The sequence below is a fragment of the Jaculus jaculus genome, chromosome 3, assembly GCF_020740685.1.
Source record: "Jaculus jaculus isolate mJacJac1 chromosome 3, mJacJac1.mat.Y.cur, whole genome shotgun sequence".
NCBI classification, from domain to species: Eukaryota; Metazoa; Chordata; class Mammalia; order Rodentia; family Dipodidae; genus Jaculus; species Jaculus jaculus.
In genome coordinates, this window is record NC_059104.1 from 142,760,076 (window position 1) to 142,784,906 (window position 24,831).

Genomic DNA, 24,831 nt, shown 5'->3' on the forward strand with positions numbered 1-24,831 from the left:
GGAGGAGCTCTTAGAAACCAGAAACCTCCCAGGGGCTGTCATGGATGAGGTTGTGGGGTTTCAGGAAGTGGGTCTCGGTAGTGGTCCCTGGAGAACGTGCAACTGAGCAGCACATGGGGCAACCTTGGCAGCTGGAATGAGACAGCACGATTCCGCCTCTCCTTGGGCGGATCAGCGCACCTGGTGTCTTCCCCACAGATCCGACTTCCACCGATGGTCCCGCTGAGCAGAGAGCTGGGTGCCAACCACCCGGCAGCTCCTCCTTCACAGCCTCATCTTAGCAAACACTAGGAGCTACATGGGAGAGTACTGTACTGGACCAGCCTTGACTTGACTTAGCCCAGCTTGATGCATGAGCGCTTGTGTTCCTCCTGCTGTGCTCTGGTTCACGCAGGCGGTGGAGTAATAATCTTCCTGCTTCATGGCTGCGGATTCCTCATGTCCCAATAATTCCCCAAAGATTGGCTACTCCTAGCTGGTTCTGCACTGGCTTTGTGGAAGCCTCTTTAACATTTTTTAAAAAACTTTTAAACAAATTTTTTCTGTGAGTGCGCTCATGTGTTTGAGTTCAGGTGTGCATGTGCCACAGTGCGTCTGTGTGTGGATGTCAAAGGATAACTTTCTGGACTAGGTCCTGCTCTTCCACCACATTTGAAGCAGGGTCTCTTGCTGTTCCTTGTTCACTGCTGTGTTTGTCAGGCTAGTTGATCTGAGAGATTCTGGGAAATTGTCCTGTCTCCACTTCTCTTGCTGTTGGCATGCTAGGATTACAGAAGCCCGCCCCAGTTTCTGGGTTTGCCATGGGCAATGGGGATCATACTCAGGTACTTAGGTGTGTGTAGCAATTGTTTTATTCATTGGGCTCCATAGCCCGCTCTTTAAGGTTTGAAACTGTTTTCTTGAATGGATGCATTTGAACTTTTCTCACAGCCCCTTGGGAGCCTCATTTAATATGCTAGATTCCTTACAGGGGAAGGCAGAATGGCTGAGGACTTGGTGAGGACATTGGAGAAAGACCACAAAAACCCTTAGTGTCCTGACTGGGTGGCACTCTTGGACATTCACTAGAGGCAAGTAGGGTGATTCTAGACAAACTGTATATCCGGTGGTAATGTGTGTGTGTGTGTGGGGGGGGTGCTGCATCTGCACCATGTGTGGAAATTGCCTTGCTGCCTGGACTGCTAAGAATGTAAATTAAACTATGCTCCTCATAAAGCCGAAAGGCAACTAAAACACTGCTTCTGGATGGTAACCATGGAAACCTCCCATTGTTGTGCATGGCCCACCACCAGAACAGAAGCCCATTTGTTTTTTTGTTTTTGTTTTTGTTTTTTTGTTTTTGCTTTCCTGAGGAATGGCCTGGAATGCCTCATCCACCATGCCTCCAGGCTACCATTTCAGTATGCTCCAGGTCAGGGCTTAGGTGCCCAGAAGCAGAGATGTCATTCAGCTCTTTGGGATCATCGAGGGGAGAGCTTGGGAGAAGGGAGGTGAAAGGATGGGTGAAAGGAAGGTGGCGTCCACAAGGGCTTGTGAGAGACAGTCAGTGGGGGCAGGCTGTTGAGTGGGGTGCTGTTAAGGGCATTCATGAGGCAGCATGCATGTCTGGAGTCCCATCTGACCAGCATCAATAACCGTCCATGTTCCATTCATTGTGCAAAGGGAGCCTTAATTAGGCATGAAGAGATTCATCAAGTAGCAGCCCCTTGGAGCGGTTGGCCTCTCTGCCATCTGGATGGCTGGTTTCCTACCCTGCGACAACAGCAGCGGGGATGATGGATGAGGACCTACAGCTCTACCCTCCAGGCCTGAGAAAACCTAAATAGCTTTTGTTCTTCCCCAGAAATGCGTGAGATTCTGCCTGAGTTGATGGGTAAATGTGCTGTGGTTCACACTGATGTTGGCCCTAGGATGGTGAGACCTGGGGCAGCCAGGCCTGTGCTCAGCTAAGGTCAGCTTTTAGTTTACAATGATTCGAGTGCATGGATTAACAGAAAAAATGAGTCCTAGCGTGAAGATAAGACCAGTGTGAAAATTTCACATTTAAGCTAGGAGGCTTCATGCCTCCGATTTATGACCTCTACAATGGAAAGTTTTTTTTTTTTTTAAGGTTTTACTTGTATTTATTTATTAGAAACAGAGAGGGAGAGAGGGAGGAAGAGAGAGAGAGAGAGAGAGAGAGAGAGAGAGAGAGAGAGAGAGAGAGAGAGAGAATGGGTGCACACCAGGGCCTCTAAGCCACTGTAAACGACCTCCAGATGCATGTGCCACCATGTGCATCTGGGTTACATGGAATCTGGAGAATCGGTCCAGGATCCTTTTGCTTTGCCGGCAAATGCCTTATCTGCTAAGTTGTCTCTCTAGCCTCCTGGAAATAGTTTTATCTGCTTTGGAACAACCCACTTTTTTGAAGTCCTTATGATATTTATTGATGCAAAATGACTTCATTAGTTATAAAGGCCTCTACAGACATAAAGGATTAAATCCAACAAACATTTATTGAGCAATTGTGTGCTATGCACCACGCCTAGTGCTGTAATGGATACAGATGAATAAAACGGTGCCTGCCCTTGGCGAGCTTACAGTCTAAGTACAGTCAAAGGACAAGTGCACAAATTACTATAATACAAGGCAGAATATGGTAAGTGCCATGAGAAAGGTACAAATAAAGTGCTACGGTGGTTCAGTGGAGGGAGAGATCCCAGCAGTTGGTGGATCAGGGAGGGCTTCATGAAAGATGTGGTCTACGCATAGGCCTTGGAGGAAACTCAAGAGCAATCCAGGGGATGAGAACTGCAAGGCCAAAGGCACAGAGGCAGGAAACATGATGCCTCTTTCCAAAGTGGTGACTCTTCTCAATTGGCCAGTGCAGGATGTAATAGGACCTGATTGGGTGCTTTTTGGGCCAGGGGACTGTATTTAGGGTTATGAAGAGCTGGCAAATGTTGAAGCAAGCTCAGAGAAAATCTGGGAGAGGAGATTGTTGCAAAGTGGTCCAAGAGATAAGTGAGGAGGTGGAGTTGGTGCCAGTAGGAGGAAGTAATGGGGTAGCACGTAGAATAAAAGTCACAGATCATCTTGGGGTCCCAGAATGTGTGGTTAAGAGGATAACAGGTGTCCCAAAGGGAAATAAAGGGTTGCAGAGGAAGAGGAGAAAGATTTTCTCCTCAGCTTCACCAGAAGAGATAGGGTGTGGCCAGTAAGCAGTGTGCCATCTGAGACTGGAGCTGGGGAGTGGGTGTAACAGCTGACAAGGGTGAAGAGTATTCTTAGCAAGGTGGTAATTGGGTCTGAAATAAGGCACGGGGCTGCTGATGGGGTGTGTAGGGCCTGAGGAGAGGAGCCCATTGGAAGGATGCTGTATTGTGGAGCAGGAAGAAGGGGAGAGGGATAATGGGCAGCTCTACCTTGGTTCCTTTTTTTCAGGTCAAGGCAGGAATGCCAATAAATATCTAATAAATACATAAATAAATATATAAATAATTTGTCATGAAGGGTTGGGAAGGGATGGAGAGAACTGTAAGAACATGGTGTCTTGGACAGCAAGGGCCAGGGGGTACTCAGGAGGACTCACTGTAGAGCATGGCAGTGAGGAAGGCCTTGCAGGCTCACACATGAGAGCACTGAGATGCTGGTCCCAGGATCAGGCTGGGTGAGGTCACTGAGGTGTGGTCAGGGGGACTGAACAGCCTGGAACTGGGGACCCTGCCAAGGTCTGGTGGTAAAGAGGCTACCAGAGACCAGGTGAGTACAGCGAGCATGAGCTGATGGATAGAGGGGCAGAGAGGAACCTAGGAAAAGGTCTCTGGCCCGAGAACAGATGACACCCGAAACAGGAGGAAAAGGGTGAAGGAGGAGGGAAGAGTCCGAGATTCTGAGGCAATATATTCTGAGGAGAGAGCTCATGTCAGATAAGGCGATTTGCCTTCTCTTTAGTAAAGGAAGCTGAGCATGGGCCAATTAGGCTTGAGACAAATGGAGGTCTGAGGGGCTTAGGTGGGTAGAATGGAGATCTGACAGCCAACAGCAGAGGAGGCTGGAGGAGGCCAATGGCACACCTGACTGTATGGAATAAGGTGGCAGCAGTCAGGATAACTGTACAGGCTGTACCTTGCCAGGGCCAGCCAAGGCCAGACAGCCTGTGTTAGAGACTCCAGCGGAACCCAGCTCCAAGTGAGCTCTAGATAGGTGGCAAAGGACGCTTGACTCCTGACTGTATGTCCAGATGCAGAAGAACAAGGATGGAGGGAAAGCCAAGGGACCTGCCATTACACAGCCGGAGTGTTTTGGTAGTTTAGGACCCGCTGAGTTATGGGTGCTGGTCTCTGAGTTATAGCCTGCCTAAGTCCAGTTAGACTTCTGGTGCTCTAGCTCCCCTGCAGGAAGAGGGTGCTGGCATGGTGGACAGAGCTCAGACCCAACTTCAGGACCTACACCTGGGCTTTCCTTAAGATTCCCCATGGGATGTCCTGGCATTTAAGACCTTCACAAATCCACCAAGATCCTAATGGTAACCCAACCTCTGGGACACTGCAAGCTTTAGAAGTTAAATGTCTTCTAGAGCCTTCGAGAGCTTCAAGATGAAAGGATCTGTGGACATATAAAATATGATGTGAATTATTTCTACTGCTCATGAGGAGGTCAAACCATTCAGCTCCCACTAAGTCTATTAGGGTTGTGGATATTTAAAATGTTCTATAATGTGAATCCCACATCTCAGGCTCCAAGCTGCAACAAACAAGAACAAAGGGGGAAAGGCAGCGATGTACTGTTGTGATGCTGTTTGGGGGCTTGAGAGGCCGTACGTGGGGTGGGGTTAACAGTCCTAGGTGTCCCTCCATTGTCTCCACTGGCTTCCTATCAGCTGCTAATTTAGAGTAAATGCTCTGTTCTGAATTGCCATTGATTAATTATGTCTGGTCTCATATGCTCAGGAACAGATCGTGATTACTTTCTTTAGCTCTCTTCACCTTCAAGATAATGGTTTTTCACTTATCTTTTAAACATGTTTTAAAACACTATTATTTATCAGGTGAGGGAATGCATCTAACAAGTCAAGCTGGCTAATGCTTTGCTGCATGCAACCCATGACTACAGTCCTTATGTTATTGGCATGGAGCCCAGATTTCCCCTGGAGACTATGGTCGGTATTTGGAATGACATTGAGTTTTGGGATATTCTAAGGAAAAAAAAAGTCTAAAGTATGACTCTTAGTAGGGGGAAAAGGAGGTTTTGTAAAGACTCTGCAATCCTTATCTCCGGAGGGAGGTGAGGGTTGATGAGTGTGGGTGCGGGATGGACTTTGGGATCTCTCCCCGAAGAGCTGAAAGCCTCAGTTTTAGAGCCTGGTGTGAGCAAGTGTGACCATCGAGATGGAACAGTGACAAGAAAGTGACGTGGACACAGCGGAGTGGCTGCAGTGCGCGGAATGCAGAGAGCAAACGGAATGGCCGCAGAGAGTGCCGTAGACACTGCACATTGTTTAGGTCTCCTGCTCTGGGGCTCTGTCAGGCACCTAGCAAGGCAATCCTGAATGTTCAGACAAGATGACTTTTGTCAGACTGTGTGTGCTCTTTCAAGCTTCTGCTGCACCTTCCTGGTGGCAGGGGAGACAGCAGAGTCCCTCGCGTGACATCCTAACGTACAGGGTGAAGGCTAACCTGGAGGGTTAAGTCCCAGGGCTGCTTCCTCTCCAATGGGCCTCGTTTGCTTTCAAGAACACCCAACACGATGACCACATTTTAGATACTCTTCTGACTTTTTCTGGGGTGGTGTGAACCCCTAGAAGGATGTCTTAAGGTTTCAAAACCATGAAACCATGATTTAGAACACTCTACCTCTTGGTGGTGTTTGCTCAGCCAGACTATGGGCTGTCCATCATGTCCCCTCCAGCCTTCTCTCCCATAGCTGTTAAGGCTTGTCTAGGACATGTGTGCCACCCATGGCTTGACCCTTGGGCAGTCACCCTCCAAATTCAGGGAACAAGGCCCTCAGCTCTGCTGTGGCCTCTGCCACTTGGTTTCCTTGTGCTCTTTTGCCCAGCTGAACTCTCCAACATCTCTCTCCTCCATGAACAGCACTGTTTTAGACTGGATCAAGCTGTCCTCTCTGGGTCTGGGCTACCCAGAATCCATATATTCCAGAGGTTTGGGGCAGCTGACAACAGGTGGCTCTCCATTCATCCATGAGCCCAAAGATCCCTCCAACCCAGGAGGTGGGTTGTCACCCAAAGTCATGGGACTGGCTTCTTTGCATGTCAAGTCCTTTTGCCCCCAAAGATGGAATGAATCTCCACCTGACTCAGGTGGGTTCTCCACACTTTCTTCCTGTGGCTTATCTGCCTAATGCTAGATGAACACCACACAGTTATAAATACTCAGGTCAATATATATATGCAGGTATAGATATATATATTCTGGTCACTGTTTTACACTTTAACAAAGAAAACCACTAGCCTGCTTGTTCTATTGTTTGTGCCACCCCGACTCCCATCTGCCTGTGGTGTAGCTGGCAGGAAATGTGAGCCACTGAGTCTCATAGGCTGCCCACCTTACGTGGCTCCATCACACTGGCCGACAGTCAGTTTCAATGCCCCCTGCTCATGCAGGCTCTTCAGGGCCTTGAATTCCAAGGGCATGGTGTGAGGGCTGGCCTGGGAGGTGTAGCCATACTTGAGGCTATCATAGTAGTGGTATTTGACGGGGTTCTGGTTCTGATCCAGTGGAAAGGGCCAGAAGCCATAGAGGTAGATCTGACTGCAGAAGCGTGTGGCCAGGGTATACATCAAGAGGCCAGTGGTGGGTCTTTTGATGTGGACTTTGTTGGTCAGCCAGTATCTGAAAGAAAATCAGAAGTTAGACAAGAAACTAAAAAAAAAAAAAATGTAATGGGGTTGGGGAGATGGCTCAGTGGAGAAAGAGCTTGCTGCCTAAGCATGAGGAATAGAGTTTGGATCCCTAGCGTAAATGCTGGCTGGCTAGCGAGGTCTAGTGCTCAGGAGGTAGAAACAGGTAATTCACAGGGCAAGCTGGCTAGCTAGACTGGCGGAATTGGGGAGCTCTGGGTTGAATTGAGAGATCACCTGCCTCAGTAAATAAGGTGGAAAGTAATGGAGGAATGAATATTCCCAATGTTAACTTCTGGCCTGCTCAAATATCTGTATGCATAAGTTCACACACATGTGAACACACATGCCCTTGCATGAACATCACACACACACATACATGTGAAAAAAAGAGAAAGAAATGTGAGTTTGTGAATCCTCCAGAAAGAGGAAACTTTCATTCTGCCCAGCAGCCTATCTCTTGCCACTCTAGGCGACAAGTCACGGAATCCAGGCTCCCTTCTCAGAAGACCCAGTATTCATTAAGTAACTGGACCACACCATGGGTGGGCATTTTCCCATACGAGATTCTATGGACCCTCAAGACAAGTCTGGCCTTACAGCAGTTGCAGAATGGAGCACAGACAAACAAATGGGATGCCCCAAATCATCCATGTGTCTTGCCTTAAATTAAAGTCCACTGACAGCTGAAGCAGAAAGGATAGAGCTCTTCTGGAAAGGGTCAAATGACCAGTATTGTTGGCTTTGAAACCACATGGCTTCATTTGCGACCACCTGACTGCCACGATGTTATAGCATGAAAACGCCACCAATAACACACATGGACTGGTCAGGTTTGGACCTGACCTCTGGTAAAGTATGTTTTCCTGCAGTGTCCACTGTTTTGCACACAGTGCACTATTCTTTCCCTTGAAGGCAATCATTCCTCTTTTCCTGGTCACTATTAGCTGGACTTCCTTACTATTCTTGCTCATAGGAGTCCCTCTCTCTGAAGGAGGTGATTTCTCAACCTAGGTGTGTGACTTCTCTGCAGAGCCAATGGTCCCTCAAGAGTGGTCTGGGTTATGAGCCTGAATTCTGCTTACATTTCTTTCTTCTCAAAACCTGTTGGGGCTTGAGAGATAGCTTGGTGGTATTAATGTACTTACTTGTGAAACCTAAAGATTCAGGTTCAATTCCCCAGTACCCGCGAAAACCAGATACACAAGGTGTCACATGCATCTGGAGTTTGCGGTGGCTAGAGGTCCTGGCATATCCATTCCCTCTCTCTATCTGCTTTTTTTTTTTTAATATTTTTATTTATTTATTTGAGAGTGATAGAGAGAGAAAGAGGCAGAGAATGGGTGCACCAGGGCCTCCAGCCACTGCAAATGAACTCCAGATGCATGTGCCACCTTGTTCATCTGGCTTATGTGGGCCCTGGGGAATCAAGCCTCAAACCTGGGTCCTTAGGCTTTACAGGCAAGTGCCTAACCACTAGGTCATCTCTCCAGCCCCTCTATCTGCTTTTTTTTTCCCTCTGTCTCTTCCTCCCTTCTTCCCCTTCTCTCCCTCTCTCTCAAAAAGCCTCTTGCCAATCCATTATGTCATCCACCTTGCGTAGGAAATCTAGGACTCTGTCAAAGACTTATGAGAGGACTAGGGAGGTGGCTCAGTTGGTAAAGTCCTTGCTATGCAAACATAAAGACTTGAGTTGGAGCCCCAGAGCCCATGTAAAAAAGCTGGGTGTGATGGCATGTACTTGGAATATCATCACTGGGGGGACAGAGACAGGTGGTACATTCAGACTTGCTGGATAGCCAGTCTAGCCCACATGGTGAACTTCAGGCCAGTGAGAGACTGAGGTAGATGGTTCCTGAGGCTCAAAAAAAGGCTGATAGTCTCCTTATGCACAAACACATATATATGTGTAGCCTTCATTTGCATAAGTACTTACATGAACATGCACACAAACACAACACACAAAAAGGATCATGGGAGGAAACACAGAGAAGTTCAGAGAGGGTTCCAGACCGAGGCCTCTATGTACCTTAGCCACAATCATAGTGAAGGGAGCATCTGTATTCCAGACTAGGAAACAGGCTCAGAGGAGGAAGGTGGATAACTCAGATGGCCCTGTTGCCAAGTATCTCTGTGTGCCTTTGAGAAAGCCACTTCTCCTTGCTGGACCCAAGTTCTCATACTCATGAGATGATAGGACATAGCTTAGATACCTCTAAGACATCCACCAGGTTCCAACATTCCAAGACAATCTAGAAATTTCTCCAGGAATGAGAAAACGTCCAATTCCTGCCTTCTACTGCATGGATTTAGAGCTCACTCAGAATAAGTGGCCCAAACCTTTTTATTTATACATTGTAAAAGCTACACTCACTCTTGGCTGAATTCCTTTAAAGGCAATGCATATGCACTGATGGAAAGGTTTGATACTTGACAACAGAGTCTTGGCCACTGTGTCTCTAAACCAGTTACAGTCCAATATTTCTTCCCTCAAACAATCTCTGTGTTATCCTCTTCCACTGGTTCACATTTCCAATGATGTGAATGCTCATTCTCCAACTGAAAGCAAGGCTGGCGTAGCACAGTGACGTATGTGATTTATAATCAAATGTGTCAATTAAGTTCATCCTGGAAGTGGAAGTATGCTAGATCCAAAATTATCAATTACTGAAGGATGAAGCTTTTGGTTTTTGTATTCTTTTGTATTTGTGCTTTTAGCTAGAGGTTTGGGGTGAGAAGGGGCAGACTTCCTAGAGGAGTCCATTAAAACAAGAATGTCTTGCTTTACCTAACAGAACCCCCTTCTTTTTGCCCCCCAAAAGGAAAGCCACAGAGCATTCCAGACTCAACCATAGATGTCTTTGCTTCCTGGTTTGGAGGAAGCACTGGTCTGCATCAGCCAAGGTGACAAATGCCTAATAATCCATGTCATTTCAGTGAGTTATGGCATCTCTGGTCAAATGGAAGGCATCTTGAGGATCCGTGCATCCACAGCTCTTTTTGGTGTGATCTGAATGTAGCTCTACACTTTGCTGAAGGCCAGTGTGAATGTGATTCTCCCAGACACAGTGGAAACCTCCTAGGTGGCCCTTTGGACACCTACAGCTATTCCATAAGTCTGTCATTTAGAGACACTGTTCCTGGCACTTTTTCCTGGACCTAAAAGTTTCCCTAGCACCTGGATTTTCCAGCAGGGCAATCAGATGAAGGCACAAAGACAGAGAATGGCACAATAGTTTGGGTCAGTGTAAACACACTATGACTAAAAACTGGTAAGGAGAAAGAGTCTGTGGACATACTGCAGGCCTTGACCATTTCTTCCGTGTGCTGTTGGGAAGTTTCTATGGTGATGGCTTCCACTGTCGTTCAATCCTCTCTTTCAGAAACCTCTCTGTGCTCCAGATGCAATCCAGTTCCACATGCCAAACAAACTCTGCAAGACCTGTCTCTGCTGCATTTCCAGCGTCAGGTCTCCCCACACTGCACCCACCACCTCAGAACCAATGGCCACAGTTTTATAATGTCTTGTGGTATTTTATACAGCTTCCCCTGGTCTCTGGGCTATAGTTGGGGTCTCCTTTACATTAGGTCTATTCCATGGGTGCTAAGGTCTCATAGATTGACGGTGTGCATGCATACCTTTCCTGATATGCCTAGATGGCTCCTAGATGCTCATTTCTTTAAGCATCTCTGGCTAAGGGACCAGGACTGCTGAAGAATTAGACAGGGGAAAGGATGCTATTGGAAGAGGGGCATGTGCTTAACCTAACCCCCTCTTATACTTGAGTCCCACACGCTATGCCTAATTTTCTATGAGCTAAGTAGGAGAATGGTATGGGATGCTATTTGTTTCTAAGAAAACTTTTGAGAATGTGAGGTGTGTGACTTGTGTGACAAATCTTACTGGGGTTCAGGATGGGTTGGTCAATATCTCTTAGTAGCTGGAGACCCTTATGTTTGGTTCCAGGGATGCAGCCTTGTATGCCTGCCCCGCTTCCCAGAATATAGACAGAGGGGGCACTGACACCCTCTGTGTCTGGCTCCTCTAATATGAGGTTTCTCCTGCATCTTTCCTAGAAGAAGGAGGAGCTGACCCAGGCAGGATTCACATAGGACCACATGTCCCAAGGGTTGTCAAAAAGTGACTGGTCTAATGCAATCGTACCAGGATGCTGGGACTGCCCAGGTGGCTACCTGTTTAGTCATCGGCTGACACACAGGAAGCAAGGTGCTGGCCTGGGGATGCTTGATGCTGAGGTTGGAGCTCCCTGGACACTTAGCACTTCCTATGCTCATCAGGGCTAGGTGCCAAACTTTGGGGGAGGTGAGATTGGGGAACAAAGGCAGGGGGGTGTAAAGAAGAGAAGACTCCCAGCAGATCCCTTCTACACATCCTGGCAAAGTACTCATCTCCCTTGATTTACCTGTATCCTGTAATAGGAAGCTTACCCCCACCTAAGCTAGTCCTTTGTGCTTTCAGCTACAATGTACAGGTTCTCAGCTTAGGCTTCACCGAGGACAGGAGTTTATGAGATACCTGAATCCTACACCCAGGCAGAGCCCCAACTCTGGAATTTTGATCCCTTCACCTGGAACTCAAATGTGCAGTCGTCACTCTGACTGGGAGGTGAATCTTCAGAAGGAAATCCAAGACTTGGATATATTTGGAGAAAACATAAAGGTAGGGGACAGAAAGAGCAAATGCAATGAATAGCTGTAGGATTTAAAGGCAACTGGGCCTGGAGATCTCACCCAGCCTGCAGCCTGGTCATGGGTATAACAGAGAAAGCTTGGAGTTGGGGGCGAGTGTAAGGAAAATCAATGCCTGGCCTCAGTGTTGCCAAGCAACAAGGAGTGGTGGTGGCTATGGCATCTCTGGGAATGGCCAAGTTTATTGCTGTCCTGTGTGATGGGCATCAAGATTTTCCAAAATTTTTGAAAGCATTCAAATTCTCCAAAATTTTAAATGTTGGCAAGTATTTTTTGAAAGCATTCAAATTCTCCAAATTTTTAAATGTCGCCAACTATTTTTTTGAGAGCATTCAAATTCTCCAAATTTTTAAATGTTGCCAACTCATTTTTTTGAGAGCATTCAAATTCTCCAAATTTTTGAATGTTGGCAACTAATATTTTAGGGCTCTGAAGATGTTCAGTGGTGGAGTACTTGCCCAGCATGCATAAGGCCTTAGATTCCAACAACCCTCCCCATGTATGTATCTACACTTATATGCATATATTTGTATACATGCATGGTGTATGTGCATTTTCATATGTGTATGGGTGCATGTGTATGTACAGGTGTGCAAGCATGTGTGTGTAACAGTTACTTTCCACCCCGTTTTCTTGAGGCAGTGTCTCTTATTAAACCCAGAGTTCATCAATTCAGCTAGACTAGCCAGCCTGCAAGCCCTAGGGACCCTGTCTCCACCTCCCACTGCTGAGATTACAGGCAAGTCTAGCCATGCCACGCCTGGCTTTACATGGGTGCTAGGGGAATGTGGACTCAGGTCCTCATGTTTGTGTGGCAAGTACTTCATACACTGATCTTTCTCCCCAGCCTCCCCTTGGCAATGTGTTTTTTTTTTTTTTTTAATAAAATGTGAGGCCTTATTGTGTGAGTCAAACAGAATAGGTATATAGTTAATACACAGGCTTTCTGGATAAATTTGTCCTCCTCTTTCGTGTATAGAGGAAAACGTGGCTGCCTGAACAGGGTGATTTTCTGGAGCAGGAGCAGATGGTTTGATAGAGCTTCGGTACAAAATGTAGATTTGCTGACCTTTGCTTCTGGGGCATTTTTCACTCTGTGGAAGTTCTGCATGGGTCAGGGTCTGGGTGACATGGCTGTGGCTGTGGCTGTAGCTGATATTATCCAGGGACATGTGAGTCACCAGTGGCATCCTGCATGCAGGCTCGCTGATGCTTATTGCCTGAACTAACACTGGCCAAATGTCATACAGGGATTTGTGATTTGTTTATTTTCTTATAGTAAGGCCGTAGCAGGGGAAGGCTTTCAAAAATGAATTTTTTTTTTCAGACCAGGAGTGCTATGCCCAGAAAGGGAGAGAGAAGAATTTAATCAATGATGAGACATCCAAGTACCTTGCTCACAATGGAGTGTGAGTTGCTTTTCCTCACATGTCCCCTGGGTGAACTCTCCCCGCCACTGCCAAATTAAGCATGTGTATCACACCTTTCTGGAAAGATTCCTTTGTCCTGCCTGCTCCTCCTCCCTGGCTCATCCTGCGACTCCCCACTACCTGACTGCCGTGAGCTTTGTGCCACTCCTTGCACTGTGCTTTGCAGCTGGGGCAGATAATTCATTATCAGGTGGGGTGGCCTCTCATGTGAAATTACTGGGGTATCCCCAGGAGAGGGGCCATGCCTTGCATCCTTTTGTAGCACTCAGAGGCATTTGGTTCTGGGCATGCTGTCCCCAATGCTCTGTGCCACGACCAGAGTGTTTCCCAAACGCTCCATGTCATCCTCTGCACCTCCTAGCATCCTTGCAATTCAGCTGGGGTCGCATGGCCAACCCTGACCCATAGGATGTACCAAATGCAGCTCCTCCCACTTTCTCTTCTGCTGACTTGCAAAACTTCAAAGCCTTCTGCTAAAATGGATTGGCTAGATCCGTGAAGCACTGATTGGAAGACAGCCCTGGACAATTCCCATCACACTTGGCGAGAAAGAGAAAGAAACTTCTGCTGTGTTCTAACACTGGGACTTGGGTTTTATTACTGTAATCCCACCTAGAGCTCTGCTCCACAAATATCCTGCTAAATGGAATTGTCAAAAAGGGGCAGGTGTAGAAGAAGGGAAGCTAGCAGCATATGTAACAGTGGCCACCAGAGACAGGAGCAGATCACCCAGCCTTTCAGACTGACTACAAGCTTTTCTACCCAGAATCACTAACTGGGAAAAGGTGTTAATAGCACACAGGGTTCCAGTATAGCTGGAGAACTTAATGGCTCTCAGGTGGTGGAATCTTCTTCATACCTCATCTGGAAATAAGCCTGTATAGGTAAACAAGAACTCTTGAGCGATGTATGATGGGGACACAGGGTGGAGTGGGGCTCCGTTTAATGAGCACTTTGTAATGGAAGCTGACTGAGTTATGCAGGAACAAATCACTGTCGATTTCCTGTCTCCTCAGTCGTTCTGGCAATTTAGAGACTATGTGTGCAGCTGACTCGTAGACTATTTCTTTCCTTGGGATAACAGCTGGGTGTTAAAACCCAAACTAATTAATTTTGCCTTTCCCAATGAGGTTAGCTGGGTGTATCCAGAATGTTGTATTGACAATGCACCTTTAATATCCCAGTCTTGAGATTTTAATTAGAAGGCAAAGCAATCTCAAAGAAAGCAGTAATTATTTTTCAGACTGGCCGCCCCAATCGCTGTGACAATTAGGCACTGTATTTTATGAGCATGGATGACAATCGGTGAGGATTGCCAAAGCTATCTTTACAGAATGTACCTCCCTCTTGCTGGATTCTTGGGCACAGGATGTGGTGAGGCTAGTGGCAATCTCTGTCAGAGAGGGGACAAAAGTCTTTCTCTGAGAAGCTAGTGACACTGTGGGATAGAGCTTATAATGCGTTGAGGAATAGTAAAGTCCCTTAGGGAGTTGTTCAGGGGACACTTGGTGACACTTGGTATGAGGAGATGAGCAGCAGAGCATGGATTGGAAATCACTGGCTACAACTTTCCAGGCCTTCTACATCAGCATCTCCAGCCCAGACCCAAGGGTTGCCCAGTCCACAGCTATCTGGTGAGACTTTGCATGATGGAAAGCGGTGGCTTTTATCTTGGAATTTGGGGCCATTGTCAAGATTTGTGAAGCCACCAGGATGCCAGTGGACGCTTTCTGATGGCCTGCTCGCCAGGTTCATGTGTACCCATTCTGGTGGTTTGAATGCAATGTCCCCATAGCCTCAGATGTTCAGGATTAAATTTCCTCCTGGAGGAGGTGTGTCCCTTGGGTCAGGTTTTGAGTATAGCCTTGTATGTTCAGAGTCAGCTGCACCTGCTAGTTCTGGCTTTTGTCTCTGCTGTGGGTGCATGATGAAGTGAGATGGCCTCTTCCATCATGATGAAGCTTCCCCAGGAATCTGTAAGCCTAAAACAACCTCTTTCCTACCATAAGTTGCTTCTGGTCAGGTGAGGGTCCCAGCAATGAGAAATTAACTACAACACCCATGTTCTAGTTCATGCTCATGTCAGATATGACCAAGGTGGCAAAAGCACTCCAATGACCCCAGAAGTCCATAGGATAAAGGGCAATGCCCACGGGCAGACTGGCCATGCCCTTGCAGTCTAGGCCTGCTAATCTCTCTTACCAACCAGTAGGCACCACCCCACTGCCACGAACAGCTTCTTGGTCTTTTTTTTTTTTTTTCCCCAAGTCCCTCCCATGTGCTCTCAGCCAGCCATCCTTTCCTGTGGTCTCAGCTGCCATGTCACCTGCTGCTGAAGCCTTGGGGACCTCCCTGGGTGAGTTTTGTCTTGTATGCTGATCTACCCACAGTACACTTGTTTGCTATTTTCTACCCTGCACTCCTAAATTCTGCAAGGAAGTCTGTTGACCTTCTGTTTCTGTCCTAGTATAGGGCATGTGCGAAGCGAGTACTTCACAAATTAGTGAAAACTGGCAAGCAGTCTGGTGGGCCACGGAATGGGTATGGACAGGGAAGTGAAGGGACCCACCCAGCTTCCAGGCAGGTAAAACCTTCTTTCGTGTGTGTGTGTGTGTGTGTGTGTGTGTGTGAGAGAGAGAGAGAGAGAGAGAGAGAGAGAGAGAGAGAGAGAGAGAGAAAGAGAGAGAGAGAGAGAGAGAGAGAGAGAGAGAGAGATGTGTGCTTATCTGTATGTAGTTTTTGTTTTGAGACAGCATCCTTCATTGGCTGCGAGCTCACGAATTCAGCTGTACTTTGGAGCTGTGAGCACTCCAGGGATCTTTTTCCTCAGTGCGAGGATTACAGGTGTGCGTCACTAACTTAGCATTTTAGGTGGGTACTGGACTTGAACTCAGGTTCTCACACTTTCAAGGTAAGTACTTTACTGAATGAGCTATATCCTCAGCTTTTATCCAACCTTTCTACATCGCAACACGACATTGTAATCTATATAAAGTTCATGTTTGAGGACCATGCAATTGAGTTACAAAAAAAAAATCACGAAAAATATACTGGTTAAGTATGTGTATGAATTTTGGGTTGTTCCACATCCACAGCTATCCTTGGCTCCCTGGGACCTGCAGGTTATAGGTTGGACACACCCAAAGGCAGCCACCAGGTTTGCACATGTGAAGGGCAGGCCAACATGACCCTTGAAAGCAATATGACCCTGGTTATTTGATGGGCTCCTCCAGTTACAGCGTGGGTACCTCAGGTGGGGAGAGACTACTACTCATGACTAGGAATTACCCTAGAGGACCAGTGGCCCAGCAAAATGATCTGTTGTAGCTTAAACCTTGTGGCTAGATCCTGGAGTTGAAATCAATGCCACTCCAAACAAGCAAATTAGAGTCAACCTTGCTTGTAATCAAAACAATAATCTAATTTCATACAATAATCAGATGCCTTTTCTTCCCCCTGCTGGATTGGTAAAGATAACAAATGTTGATAATACATCTTTTGGAGAAGTGACGGGAAAGCAGGCATTTTCAATAATCATAGGTGAAAGTAAATTGGTACATGCCTCTAGAGAGGGCAATTTGGCAACATCTCTAAGAATTAACAAGGCATGTATCCATCTCCCTTTCTAGCAAAGACAGTTCAGAAGAGCAAGCCTGTAGATGAAGATATGCTTGGAGAGCCCATCGTGAGTGAGTGACGTAACCTTGCTTACCGCAGCAAATGTCTGGAAACAAAGGCTTCTGCTTACATAGGTGATGGGCTAGATACATGGAGGAGGGCCAGGCAGCCGTGGGGGACCACAAGGTGGTGTGTGCCCATATGGAATGATGTCTAGAATTTAGCTAGGGACAAGCCAACACAGATTCCTTTATATGTAAAAAGAGATATTTCTTGAGGGACACATGCCTACAGAAAGCCGGCTTCCTAGGCTGCCTCTGTGGGGGAAGATGAGAGGCATGGGGTATAGCCTGTTCTTCACCTCAAAGCTTTTCACACAGTTTGGATAGTTCTTTGCACTAGGCACACTGCTATTTAAAAAATACATAAGAGGTGCTGGAGAAGATGGCTTAGCGGTTAAGGCAGTTGCCTGCAAATCCAAGGGACCCCAGTTCAATTCCCCAGGACCCACACAAGCCAGATGCACAAGGGGGCATGTGCATCTGGAGTTCATTTGTAGTGGCTGGAGGCCCTGGCGTGCCCATTTTTTTTTTATCTCTCTCATATATATAAATAAATTTAAAAAATATATTTTAAAAAGTACATAAAGAAGGTCCAGGGAGATGGCTCAGTGGGTAAGAGTGCTTGCAGGACCTGAGTTTGATCCCCAGCACACACATAAAAAAGCTAAGAGTGGCCGCACATGCTCATAACCCCAGAGAAGGGTGAAGACAGGATGGCTGAGGCTTGCTGATCAGCCAGTCTAACTGAAAAATGGCCTGAGCTCCAAGTTTATTAAGAGGTCCTGCCTCAAGGAAATAAGGTGGAAGAGGGAGATGAGTGCACATGGGGTGCACACACACATACCACACATACTGCGCTCTTTCTACATATTATATATATATATATAGAGAGAGAGAGACACACACAGACACACATATACACAGAATTTATTAACAATGAACAAATGTTGGGCTGGAGAGATGGCTCAGTAGTTAAGGCAATTGCCTGCAAATCCTAATGACCAGGGTTCAATTTCCTAGTACCCATATAAAGACAGAAGCAGAAAGTGGTGCATTCACCTGAAGTTTGTTTGCAGTGGCGGGAGGCCCTGGCACATCCATAGCCTTTCTCTTTCTTGCAAATAAATAAATAAACTTAAAAATATATTTAAAAAATGAACAAATGACAGTAGCTGAATTTGCCTCAATCTTGAAGCCATTCCTCCCTTTTTTTCTCCATTGAACACATTTCCAGAAGGGTAAGTCTAGTTCCCCTCATGCCCTGTCCATTGGAACAGGCTGGAACTAGCAAGAAGGGGCTGTAGTGTTTAGGATGTACATTCAGGGCTGGGATGCATGCCTGGAGGGACCCATCAGCTGCTGCCTCCTCTCACCTGGTCTGCTCCATGGCCCACAGGCTTCTGCTCCCTGTGACAGGCAATGGGCCTCCTCCACTGATCTGGCCCCTTCATCCCTGGCAGGAGGCAAGCTGAATCAGTGCCATCCTGAGACAAGGCTCCCCCTGGTGCCTAATTAGACACCAATTCATGGTCTCTGCCCTGGGCTGTGGGCTGCCATCCTGCCCAAGGAATGGCCCTCTCAGTGGGCCACAATCTCTGTAGTTGTAATTGAATTAGAGCCATTCATGAGCAGCTGCCCACCAGCTTCCCACTCCCTGTACCACATGACTTGCCTTGCTATCTTTTCCCTTTTTTGCTCTTCCCTGGCCAAGAGCCAGCCAAGGCGCTGAGCCACTCTACAGGCTGGCAAAGCCTCTGGGAGAGCTGCTCAGGCCAGAGCTTTGTTGGCACATGAGACTGGGCTCTACCAGCTGCTGGGCCCTGCACTGTGCTCCTCGTAATGCCCAGATCACTGCCTAGGCTGGGCTGGAAGCTGGTACACATGCAGTGGGCGGCACAATATTCTGCCCTGATGTGTTGAAACAGAGTAGGACAACCAGCTGTTGTGGGTGGAATTACGTCCCTCACATTTGTTAGTTGACCTCCTAACTACCAGGAACTTTTATTTAAGTATTTTATTTATTTGAGATAGAGAGGAATGAAGGAAGAGAGAGAAAGAGGCAGATACAGAGAGAATGGGTATTCCAGGACCTCAAGCTACTGCAAATGAACTCCAGATGTGTGCGCCACCTTGTGCATCTGGCCTGCATGGGTACTGGGGAATGGAACCTGGGTCCTTAGGCTTCACAGGCAAGTGCCTTTACCACTATGCCATTTCTCTGGCCCCCAGCATCTTGATATATAATTTTATTTGGAGTCAGGTCTTCACAGCAGCAACCACATGGAAATTGTGGTGAGTTTTAATCTGATGTGACTCATGCCATTATAAATGGGGCAGTCTGGATAGGTAGTTATGCAGGGAAAATGTCATGTGAGCTTGCAGGAAGCTGTGTGTGGCCCAGGGGAGGGGCAGAGACAGAGCAGCCACAGTCCTGATGACCTCTTAATTTTCAGTGACCAGTCTATTGTTTTCAGACAATTAACTTCTGTAGTTTAAGCGAATTTCCCTCTTCATGGCTCCAAGAAGGAGCATTCACTGTTCCCTGGACATCAACAAGCATGCTGAATTCACCATTTCCCAAAGGAGCCATTGCTAGTTTCAGAGAATCTAAGGTGTTGGTATATTCTTGCTGGTATCCAGATGGAATCTGACTTCCTGAAGATTCCCCTCCCAAGCCTTTTGTATACCAGGAGCCTCACAGGCCCAGTCTCTAAGTCCCTCGAGGGCTGTATTTCATCAGCACAAAGCACCCTGGAGTCTTTAGGTGTCTGATGAGTACTGTTGAATGAATGAAGATGGTTCTCATGCTTCCTGGAGCCTTCTCTCCCCAAACCTTTCAAGTTTTCAATGTCTACTCTGCTTCCTTTCCAGCCTGGCACTGAAGAAGCAAGTGTGGTTCTTTAAATGGGATCCTACCAGACAGAGAACAGTGAAGCATCCCTGACCTCCCCATTCTGAGAGCATGGAATGACCTGGGAGCAATCACACATCCACGTGTGTTTGGTATTGTTCATCCCGCTGCACTTCTGCCGCTGTTTTCAACTCAGGAGCAGGATTTTTAATTTGTCCACGTTTTCAGTCTCTCCCCTGATTAATTTGGGTTTACCTCTGAGGTTTTGAATATTGTGTATCCTCCCTAAAGTCATCTCACTTCAATGGTTTCTGAGCAGACCATCCATACCCTTATTTAAGCCAATGGCAAAAATGGGGGCAGAGACTGATCCTGATGGCAAGTTCATATTAACCTAATGAACTGGCATCTTTTGAGCATCAGTGGCCATCCCATCTGTCAAGTACACAAGGAGGTAGCAGTGGGACAAGAAAGACCTGTAGGCTTGTACAGGAGATTCTGATCCCCAGCTCCTTTGGACAACTTACACGACATTCCTGAATCTCAAGTTTCCTTATGGATGCAAAGGGGATTAGACTGGCATTCCATTTATAAGGTTATTCTGAGAAGACTGGTGTCTCCCTTATTTCAGGCCACAGCTCTCCAAGTTGTCACGAGATGCTTTGCCGTAGCAGCTAAATTACCTCTTGATACGAAGGGACTGATCCCAGCGTATCTCACTGCTCTTCTCACGCAGGGACATGAGAACAGTGTGCTCAGCTGTTTCTTAGTGAGCACACTTGCTAACGATGCTTCTTCCCATCCTCTGTTCATGACTCGTGGGACTGATAACCTTCATAATCTCTGACCTGAGATGCACAAGAGGCATTGGTGTCTATTGCATCCCCACGTTTAAAAAAAATCAGAGCCAAGATTGGCTGCCTGCATTGCCCTTCCCCGCGTGTAGCGCGGTTTGGGGAAGATCGTGGCCAGCTGCTCAGGGACTTAGTCGTGGATGATAATTGGTCTTGATTTTATTGATGCTCAAGCTTATGCCATGCACCAGAATCACCTGGAAAACCTATTAAAACAGACCTCCGGATGCCACACCTAGAGCTAGAGCCAGTAAGGCAACGCTGAGAAACCACATCTCTAGTGAGCAGCAACGCGGTACTGATGCTGCTGGGCTGGGGACGGTGCTGAGACCCACTGGTTTAGAGTGGGAAATTGGAACTGTAGTTAGGGTATCAATGCTGAACCTTTTTTTTTTCTTTCTTTTTTTTTTTTTTTTTGGTAGTGCTAGCGGATCCACTCCTTATTAAATTTAGCTGCTATTTTATGTAGATGAGGCAGACTCTGCTAACTGAGCTATACCTCTTACCCCTTACTTCTTTCTGTCTTTTGTAACCTTGATACTACTACCTCTAGCTTTCTGACTACTGCATAGAAAAATACAGCTGTGTTGTTTTCTTAGTATCTTCACAGGCTGGAACCCATTTTGCCTTTGCTCTTTTTGACCCAATTCTTTTAGGGCTGCCTCACTATTTCTTGACTACAGGCCCTTAGACACAAGCAGAAGGTGATCAGGAGCTCTGGAGGAGTTCTGGGTTGTCCCTAGTCAGTCAGGGAACTTCACACTTTATTCCAAGAGGCTCAGTTTTCCTATCTGTAAAATGGAGCTCACAGGAGCAGTCTGGTTTTCTCATTGTATGAGACAGTGCTTCGCCTGATGCCCAACACCTAAGCACTGGTTATGATAACACAATGTTATGTGTCCCTTATCTATACCCCTATAAGTCCTGTCTCAATCCCTCCACAGTAGCATTCAGAATGTGACTGCCATCCAGGCATGTCCACTTTTCTTTTGAAGAATATCTTGCATGCAAGGGAACTTGGAAGCAAGTCAGGGTGGGCAAAGCCCAAGACCCATGTGGTTAAAAGGAACCCGTGGGCTTTAGAAAGGTGGTATCATCCCATGCCCTGATGAGTGTTTGGTGGGATGTTGAGGTGTGCTGTCCTCTTAGCCTGCTCTGCTTGGTGGGAAAACTGCCCCAGGCTCTGTTCACTGCTGTGTGAACATGAAGTCTCACGTTCTGCTATCGGAGGTGGCATTAGCCTTGCATGAGGGCCAGATAATGCTGTGCTGGTCTTGGTTGGCTCTGCTACTTCATGGTTGGGTCCCTTCATGCAGATCTTCTCACACTGGCATTAAGTTCTTCATTTGTCATGCGAAGATACTAAGTTGATTTTCATTTGAAATTCTCAAAAGCACGCATCTTCACTAACACTTGTTATTATCTGGGCATTTACTTATTTCTGTGTGTGTGTGTGCGCTGGTGAGTGTTATGCATGGTGTGGTGTGCGTAGAGGTGTAGCACATGCACACATGAGCACCCGTGGCACTCATGTGGGGAGGCCAGAGGAGAACCCTGGGTGTCTTCTACCCCCTATTGCTCATCCACATCCTTGAGATAGAGTCTCTCACTGAACCCAGAGCCCCTGTGATTCTGCCGTCTGCTCACCACAGGGTTATGGTTACAGGTATGCATGTGGGTGCTGGGGACTTGAAGTCTGAGTAGGTGAGACCCCCTTAGGCCCTCATGCAGGTGCAACAAGTGTTTTTACCCTCTGAGCCCTCTCCCCAGCTCTGATTCATTTTTATAGTACTGTGCATACTAGTGAGGGGGGGGAGAGGAGAAGCACCCTACTGTGGCTTTGTGTCTTATCCAGTGATTGGTGAGCCTGGACATCTTGTCATGTGCTAATTGGCCATTTGCATATTTGTTTTCTTCTGGGAGAAATGTCCATGCAAATCCTTTGCCAATTTTTTGAAATAGTTGTTTCCTGCTGTTGAGGTATAGAAGTTCTTTTTAATATCCTAGATGTTAACTCCTAACCAAATCTATTACTTGTAAATAGTGTCTCCTATTTTATGGGCTTACTCTTCACTACCCTAATAGACTGTCCTTTATGTACAATTGCTTCTAATTTATTTCTTATTTCTTTTGATGTACATTTTTTGTGGCAAATTTAAAAGACCATTGCCAAACTCAAGGTGATCAAAAATTCCCTTAATAGTTCCTTCTAAGAGTGAATTTTCTTTTAAGTAAACTGTGATTCAAATGATAAATTTTTGTTATGCATGTTATCACAATAAAACTTATCCTGTTATACCTATACACAAAGATTTTGAGCAATAGATTTTAAACTCATAGCTATGAGCATGCTAGGTAAATATTCTACCACTGAGCTACATCCCCCACCTGGGTACTAGCACATCATCCTCACCTGGTCATTAACACACGCCCCTCACTTGGGAGCTAACACATCCCCACCTGGACACTAGTATATCCTTGTCCTGGGTACTAGAGTTTTGAAACACTCATGACTGACTGGTTGATTTAGCCCCTTGCTCTGGCCACTGCAGGGCCTATCTCAGACTAAGCCGGAATGTGCTTTCCTCTTTGAGGATCTACCCACCATCTTTTGAGTTCATAGAACAAGTCCAATCTCTCTCTTGGGTGACAGCACTTTAAGTAATTGGTGGAAGTGGCCATGAGGAGAGTAGCCACCACTGATGACATACATGCACCTTGTGCAGCGTGAACACAGGGGCATGCTGTCTGGGGTGGGTAGAGCTCCTCATTGGTCAGACAGAGAACACAGGGCTGGATGTGTGTGAGAAGACAGATGACACCATCAAGCAAGCAACAGAGCTGGGATTGAACCCTGTGCAGGGTCCCCAACTCTAAGGACATTATGTGTTGGTACTAGCCACATTTGCTCCTCTGCCAGGCTCCAGGTTCTTCACTGCCTTCTCTCTACAACTCCTGGGACTTTTCTCTCATGACTTCCTTCTGCACCTCTTGCCAGCAAACACCAGGGAAGTTCTGAGACAGGTGGGACCTTCCCCTCAAGAAGAAGGCTACACACCTTTCCACTGCTGCCTGCTGGGCTCAGCACCCAGAGAGATCTAGTGATCACATAGAAGGAGAGGAACCCACCCCAAGGCCATGACATCCCCTCCCCCACCTCCTTCCCAGGGCTCAAAGCAGGGGCCAACCCACCTGTCACTCCTAAAGCATCTTCTCCCAGAGCTCCTGCAAACTAAGCTGCCACTGCCCTCCCAGGATTAACAGCCTGTTTGTTTAAAGGGCTCATTACTGCTGCTTAATGCTATTTTGACAGATGAAAGTGAGTCAATTATAGCTGGAAATAGCTCTGGCTGCATAGGTTTCTTCCAGGTGGCTGCCTGTTCCCCCTCCATCCAATGGATGCTTTTTCTTTTTAGCAAACGGTTCTTCCTTGCCTTCTCTTACCATCTTGAGCCTCCAAACCATCATAGGAGGTTTCTCCTTCCAGGAAGAAATGACCTTCGAGACACAGCCTAAATCCAGGCAATGAGGGTTGATGGGGCAGACCCACTCTGTGACAGGTCAACCTCCGGGAGAAGAGATGCAGCCCAGGGGGTCTCTGTCCCTATAATCACTCTGGTCCACCAGCCTTGAATGTGGCCAGCCAATGAGGCCAGTCAGTCTAACCTAACTGGTGAATGTGGTTGTCCCTTTGGAATGTCTCTTTAGGTCTTTCTTGGGGACAATGGTTCCGCTGTAACAACACATACTAAAATGAGTTCAGTGTTGGCCACAGGGTTGGGTACTTGGAATCACACTTATGCGTCCTTTGTGGGTGACTCAGAGGGCTTCCCAGTTGTTAGGCTGAGTTCAGACTGGAGACTGTTCCCATGTGTCTTGGTTGACAAGAAGGCTCACAAGAAGGCTTCCTGTGTCCCCAGAGCAGGGTTATGATCTGCTATGTTCCTGGATGTGTGCATGCTTGGAAGTCAGCATGGTGCATATTGGTAACAGGCCCGAGATAGAATTCTGCTCAATACCCACAAACAGCCAACATAACCTGCCTCTGGAGGCTCTCACCACAGAATATGATGTGATCATCCATCTGCTCACTCTCCAATCCCAAAATAACACAAAGAGAGATGGACTCAAATTGTACCTGTTTTCCTACTCCCAGTTGCTATCTGAGTGTAACTGTGTGTGAGATCCTGACAAAGAGACATCCAGCCATCCCTGATCAACAGGAATTGGGAATAATATTATGGTGATTGTTGTTTTTCTGAGCCACTGAATTTTGGGATGATGTTTTTTCCCAGTAGTAAATAACTGGAGCAGAGCAAGTCAGCATTTAACAGCCACCTAGCCTCTGGTGGCTGCTGTGATGGGAGCTGGTGCTATCCCTAGGTAATATACTGGCCCAAATGCCTGGGGAAGGGAGGTCTGTGCCTGATCTCTTGGATGGAATTAATAAGCAGGAAGTTGA

At 46.9% G+C, this 24,831-nt stretch overlaps 1 protein-coding gene across 3 annotated transcripts in view; it reads right to left on the minus strand.

Annotated features, from left to right (window-relative positions):
* Positions 1–2,479: 2,479 nt before the first annotated feature.
* The window catches only part of St8sia2 (ST8 alpha-N-acetyl-neuraminide alpha-2,8-sialyltransferase 2), a 74,883-nt gene continuing 52,531 nt past the window's right edge, over positions 2,480–24,831 (minus strand). For all 3 annotated transcript variants that reach the window (XM_045145287.1, XM_045145286.1, XM_004658165.2), the window contains one exon: positions 2,480–6,836. In XM_045145287.1, the coding sequence (XP_045001222.1) occupies positions 6,551–6,836 (286 nt within the window). In that variant the 3' untranslated portion in view covers positions 2,480–6,550. The remainder of the gene's footprint in view (positions 6,837–24,831) is intronic.